Here is a 6,364-nt window from a genome sequence, read left to right as displayed (position 1 = left end):
TTCCCTATAGGGAAGCACAAATTAAAGTGGTTCATCTCCCTAATTCTGTGAACTTTCTGAAATTCATCCATCAGCAGCTCTAGCTATAGTTTAGTCAGATTTATATGTTTATATTTGATAAAAAAGAGGCTAATTTACCTGTTTAGTTTTTTGTCTAGTCCTGTAAAAGTGTTCCTCTTCCATCCCACATTGAGAAAAAAGCTTTTGATGCCTTTGTGAAACACCAGATCTCATTATCTGCAACAGGATCTAATATCTGCAGAGTTTGAGTCAAATACAGTTAATAACAGTTATTTAAACAGTATGCTACTTGAAAGAGTAGAAAAACCTGCTTGAAATGAAGGGCTTAAAGAAAACAACAATCTCCATACCAGTCACGTCAAATCTCTGAGGGTGTCACGAGTTTACATGCAGTTAAGTGGACCACAGTTTGATTGCATGCTTTCAGTGACAGCTGTTGGCATTACGCAGTATGAAGCGTTAGAAGTAGTGCCTTATAGCCTGAGAGTGTGTATATATACAGATATAAGTGTGTTTATGTATACAAGACCAAATATGTCATATCTACAGGTAGAAAATGGGGTGTGTATATATAGATATATATGCTTAGAAGGCTGAACAAAGCCTGGTAATGCTACTGAAATGACTCCCAAGGTCAATGGACCTTGTCATCTGGCTCGTATACTGAGCACCTATAGCAGCAGAACTTATAGCAAAGCTATTGGTACTATACTAAATAAAAAACATTTTGTATTTTAAGTTCCAATCTCCTCTGTCTCTTTTTAATATCAATTTTAAAGGGGCAGTAAAATTATTATGCTTCTTTCGATTTCATTAATTTAGACTCTTGAACACTGTATGAGTATTACATAATTACTATTGCATTTATAAATGTTTGAGTTTCTTTTTTACTTTATTTTATGAAGAGGGTAGAGAGCTGCACTTTGAAATATGTGAACATGAATGCACTTTGAAATATGTGAACATGAATGAATTTATTCAGACAAAATAATTTTTCAGATAAAAAACCAGATATCTTTCTTGGGAGGAACTATAGTTCTAGGAAAGTGAATAACAGGAAAATGTAATTAAGATTCTACAATTATAGATCTAAGTCTCAGTCTATTGAAAACAGCAGCAGTCTGGTGTCACAAGTAGAAGCATGGATCAGTTTGTAATTAACCAAAAGCTGGGTCTCACAGGGTTTATATGCAATATCCCTGCTAGTTAATACCTTGCCTATTGCACACAGGGTATGTGCTTTAATTCATATTCAGTCCTTCTTTGAAAGTCCTATGAGCACAGGACAGAAACATGTAATTCTGGCATAAAATTGGTGTGTCTATCTGTACTTCAAAAAATATTATGGAAATAAGTCAGGCATTGCATTACATATTATTGTTGCTGCCAATTAGTTTTCAAAATACCAAGCGTAATTGAATCTCTATTATGGAATTAGCAAATGTTACTGTTTTCTCACCAAACCCATTTTAATTCAATCTTTTCTTGGTTTTGCTTATATATCACCCATATAATACATCCATTGCATGTGAAATTCATTAAAAACATTCACTCCCTTTGTTTTCAGGGTGCAGCCCAGAATATATTTAGGGCCTGAATTACCAAAAAAGGGAATAATGCAACTGATGCGATCTCTCCAGCTATAGTCGTTTGAACAATTATATAATAAGCAAAGGAAACAAGAATGGGCACAACCCAAAGGTCTGCACTGTTTTGTTTTCATTTATTTTTTTTTTAATTTTCCTCCCTCCAGAATAATATCCCTGATCAGTATTTCATTCATACTGATTCTTGAAAACCGTTCTAAAAAGGCCTTCATAAGTGGCTTCAAGTGTGTCTAAGCATAGTGCAAATGTAATTAAGCAAAAGCTGTCTCTCAGCTGGCTCAGATGTAAAACAAAAATGCAGCCGTATAGCATGTACAAGAAGTTCTATCACGTATCCAGAAAAGCTGCTTGCTATATTATTCCCCTGGATCTCACTTCCCAAAGCAGTATCTCTTTCCATCAGATAGCAGCAAAGAACACAACACCTCCTCCTTATGGGAGAGCTCCCAGCTGTGTTTTCTAGTCTTTTGGGGATGCTTGGAGTGTTTTCATACAGGGGCTGCACAGCACTGCATGTGTGCTTGTGTACGAGTTAATGTGTCAAGCAGTTGTACAAACTCCATGCCACCATAGACAAGTTAATTACAAGTCAGTAGTGCTCTGCTGGAAATGAGCCTAAAGATATCTCCTCCTCCCCTCTCTCCCGTCTGACAGCTTGCCAGGATGATGGGGCCAAAGGAAGCCTTTCCAATTAATTAGTGTTGTACGCTAATATTGGACTATGGCTGTTTCATGCATTTCACTTTCTTTTCCTTAGTTTTCTTTCTGCTAATGCCAAAAGCAGCAAGACATGTATGAGCAGAAGGCTATTCCTAGCACAGTCCAGCAGGCTTAAGCAGCTTTCAGAAAAATAGCCTTCAAGTCAGAGCACAAAGCACCTGCTTCCACACCAGCTCTAAATGTTGTTTTCCTCATCAATGGATAAAGAATGTTAGACTTCACCATTAGCTTGCCTTATGAAATAGTGATATGATCACAAAGCTGATTATAAATAAAATATATTGTGGTACTGAGGTGATGTCTATGGTCCTTGGCAATCATGGCTAGTAGATATAGTAACTCTCAGAGCACGAGATTTCTAGTAAAACTACTTCTCAAATGGGAAACATCTTTTTTTTTGTCATTGTTTCCTTCATTTTATATTTAGTATACTTTCCATTTCTGGTTTTTAAGTATTTCCTGTAAGTGAAAACACTTCTGATCAGAATAATTAATTTGGCTTTGAAACAAAATGGAAATATTGATAAAAATTCACCAAAGTTGCCTCACAATAAATAAAATCATCCTATGATACGTTATGGACGTATGATTCCATACGTCCATATGATTAATGGAGGATAAGGGAGGTATTGGAGACACTTTAGCCCAATGTATTAGCTCTATTTGCAGATTAGATCTAAGAAAACAAATCAGGCCAACATTGGGAGTATGGATGATTGAAAAAACCTTATTTTTTGGAAGTATACTGCACTTAGATGCTTTACTTGTTTGAAAGGGTGCACAGAGAAACATTTCTATGTAAATAAAGACTACACAACCATGTCTTGTTTAAAGCTCATTCTTTCTGCACCTTTTTAAAGTATTTTCCTAAAATAGCCATTTGACATTGAGAGTTCTGATGCTGAAGAAAGCATTAATCCATTTCCCCGGTTAAGAACATAGGAATGGAATTTCAAATTTCATTTCGAACAAAATTAATTGTAATACATTATAACTCCTAAAAACTTTTTAAAAGGAAATGTCATTATTCTCATATACTGGTGGGCAAAATGAGGCCGAAAGAAAAACAGTGGTTTGCCACTGGCAGATCTGAGAATCAAAATCAGGTCTCCAGAGTCTGTTGTTTTCCCCAGGGCCACATTATTACCAAGTGCTCCTAGTGTGAGAGAAAAATGACATGTATCTTTTCAGCACAGTTCACAGAATTTTGTACAGCGATCCTGCCACCAGTTGCATCTGACCACTTGATGTACAACAAAAACTTCTTTTTACTCTTTCCAGGTATTCATCCAGTGGCTTAAAAACTCCTCAGAATACTTCAATAAATATGCAACTGCCTTCGAGAGAGACAACCCCTTATTTTAATAACGTGGATCAGAAGGACTTGGTCGGCTATTCATCTTCAAGGGCCAACTCAGTTCCCATCATCCCATCTGTGGGCTTGGATGAAGCCTGCATGCAAATGCAAAATGTTTCTGAAATAACAGGCATCAAATGGTGCAAAAACTCCTATTCAGCTGAACTTGTCAATGTGAGTTCCCCAGTCAGTAATTGTCTTATAGCAGAACAACACGAAGTGAAAATATTGCTAGAAACTGTGCAGGAGCAGATTCGGATTCTGACGGACGCGAGGAGGTCGGAGGACTATGAACTGGCGAGCGTAGAAGCAGAGAGCAGCGCGAGTGAAAACACAGCCTTTCTGCCCATGAGCCCCATGGCCAAGTCAGAGCGAGAGGCACAATTTGTCTTAAAAAGTGAAACACAAAGAGACTCAGTATTGACCAAGTGACTTTTGTGGGGATTGTGGGAGGGGAAACAAGAGATCTGTGCATTTGATGCTTTGCTAAACAGGAAGGGAGGAGATTAAATACAAATTATTTATATGCATTAATTTAAGAGCATCTACTTAGAAGAAACCAAATAGTCAATCGCCCTCATATCATAGTGTTTTTTAACAAAATATTTTTTTAAGGGGAAAGTTCCAGGAGGGATGAAGCCTACATCAGGTGCTTTCTAGGCAGGATTACACATAAAGTTTCCATTACAGAGCATTTTACCACAGTCCCATTCGGCTGTCCGAAGGCTTAGGCTATGCATCTTTTTTTTCAGTAAAGGCCAAGACCATTCTTAGATTCATTTCTGGTTTCAGGGCAGCACTGCAATGAGCAGCTGGTCAGGGATTCAGACCCTGGGGAGCAAGTCCTGTCACCCCAGCACAGAAGTGGTCCCCTCTCCCCCATTCCTCTTTGTTCCAGGTTCATATAATAGAAACAGGCACGCAGACATCTATTTCTGAGATCTGGTACCTAGAGTGCAATGACAATAAATCCCTAAATTGAGCCAGATGCTTAACCCTTGACCTTATTTTAATGTGTCAGCCCAAGAAAGGCAATGGAAACATCTGGGAGCTTTGAGTTTGACCAAGTGTGGAGTGGGATTGGGGTCTGTAGAGATGCAGTGGTCAGGAGCCTGCGGCTGCTCCATCTTCTGAGCTTTGTCTATCAGAGCTGCCTTGGTGGAGAGTGAGGAAGAACAAGAGAAAGTGCAAAAGTGTGTATTATGACAGGTTTTGTTTTGGTTTTTGGTTTGGGCTTTTTTGAGTGGGAACATAAACTCCATTTTTCGTTACTGTCCCCTCAACATTTCTGAATTGTTGTACTTTGAAGGCATTTGTAAGCTCTCAAGGAGCATTTCTGAGTGTGTGTGTATTTTTTTAACTTATTTTTTATTATGGATTGTTCAGAGAAGAGCCAGGGAGATCCAATATGATCAAAATCCACCCAATAAGTGTCCATACTGCCCTAATTTGTTCCCATTTTCAGTTCTCCAGTCACTTTAATTAATTGTGGCTTAGGCTTGTGAACTTTAAAACTTCAACCCTGCAGATGGTTCACTATGGGCAGACCCACAGGCATGCACAGATCTGATTCTAATGGGGCTATGTAAGAGCAGATGGTTTCTACCAAATCACTCCCTGCAGGGGATCAAGGCCTTAGAGAAGAAATATAATTTCCTGGTTGCTGTATCCCAATCATATTATAAGCATTTTTTTTGCATTTGCTTTCTTTCGAGTCCCTCTTCCCCCCAAAATTGTAACACAACATGCCAATAATGCAATGAATTTAGTTCAGTGACACACACGTTACTGTTTTCATTAGTATTAAAATATCTGCTTATTTGTGGGGAAAAAGAAAATGAACTATAATAAATAATTGCTAACTAGCCTTCCCTGGTTAATGTCAGAAGATTGATTAAAAAAAAATTTACAGTATATACAGAATGTATTAAAATATTCCTTTGCAGCAAATTATTGTTAAATTTATTAATGTGCCCCAGACTTTCCAGTTCACAAGTCTCAAGACTTCCCAAAATAGCACAATCAATCACACAGTGCTGTTGTATGTTGAGTCAGAATAAAGCAATATTTTAACCTCTGTCAAGTAAATTTGGAAAAGAAATGCTGAAGGTGTATGTCATTTTTTTTTTTATTTTTTTTTGTTAAGGCAGTGAAAAAAAAAATACTATTCACAGTCTTCATTCAGTAAGTCTTATTTTGGGTTTCTTTTGCAGTTTTGGTTTGTTTGGAATTTTTTTTTGTTTGGGTTTTTTTAATATGAAGTTGATGAAATTGTCTTGTTTACAGAACTTTCTATGGCTGTAATCTTTACTGTGTGTTTTCAGTAAAAATATATTTGAAGGCAAACTTATGTTTTATGCCCCAGGATGGAGCATTACTTCTTCAGACTCCCTTCTTCAACAACACAGAGCTTTTGTTGTAGCAGTAAGGTGAGATCACCATGAGGAGTGGTCTCACTCTGACATGTTTCTGCAATATGTTGTGCCTGGGCACAATCTCACTGTGCCTGAGCTCAGCTGACTGCAGTGGCTATGGCCCCAAAGTAAAAATAAAGCCTCTGAAAGATGAGGTGTATTACGTGGGACTCAGCTTCACATCCCTACAGTTGTGTGAATTTTCTGTCAGTACCATTTACATCCCACTAGCTCAGGACATGAGC

At 37.7% G+C, this 6,364-nt stretch overlaps 1 protein-coding gene across 1 annotated transcript in view; it reads left to right on the top strand.

The window, feature by feature from the left end:
- The window catches only part of NRG3 (neuregulin 3), a 29,967-nt gene extending 25,830 nt beyond the window's left edge, over positions 1 to 4,137 (top strand). Inside the window, exon 5 of the mRNA XM_029083553.1 lies at positions 3,630 to 4,137. Within this exon, the coding sequence (XP_028939386.1) occupies positions 3,630 to 4,137 (508 nt within the window). The remainder of the gene's footprint in view (positions 1 to 3,629) is intronic.
- Positions 4,138 to 6,364: the final 2,227 nt, after the last annotated feature.

This window comes from Antrostomus carolinensis, unplaced genomic scaffold, assembly GCF_000700745.2.
Source record: "Antrostomus carolinensis isolate BGI_N321 unplaced genomic scaffold, ASM70074v2 scaffold13302, whole genome shotgun sequence".
Classification (NCBI taxonomy): Eukaryota; Metazoa; Chordata; class Aves; order Caprimulgiformes; family Caprimulgidae; genus Antrostomus; species Antrostomus carolinensis.
Note: the sequence above shows the minus strand (reverse complement) of the source record. Positions and strands in the feature narration are given on the sequence as shown.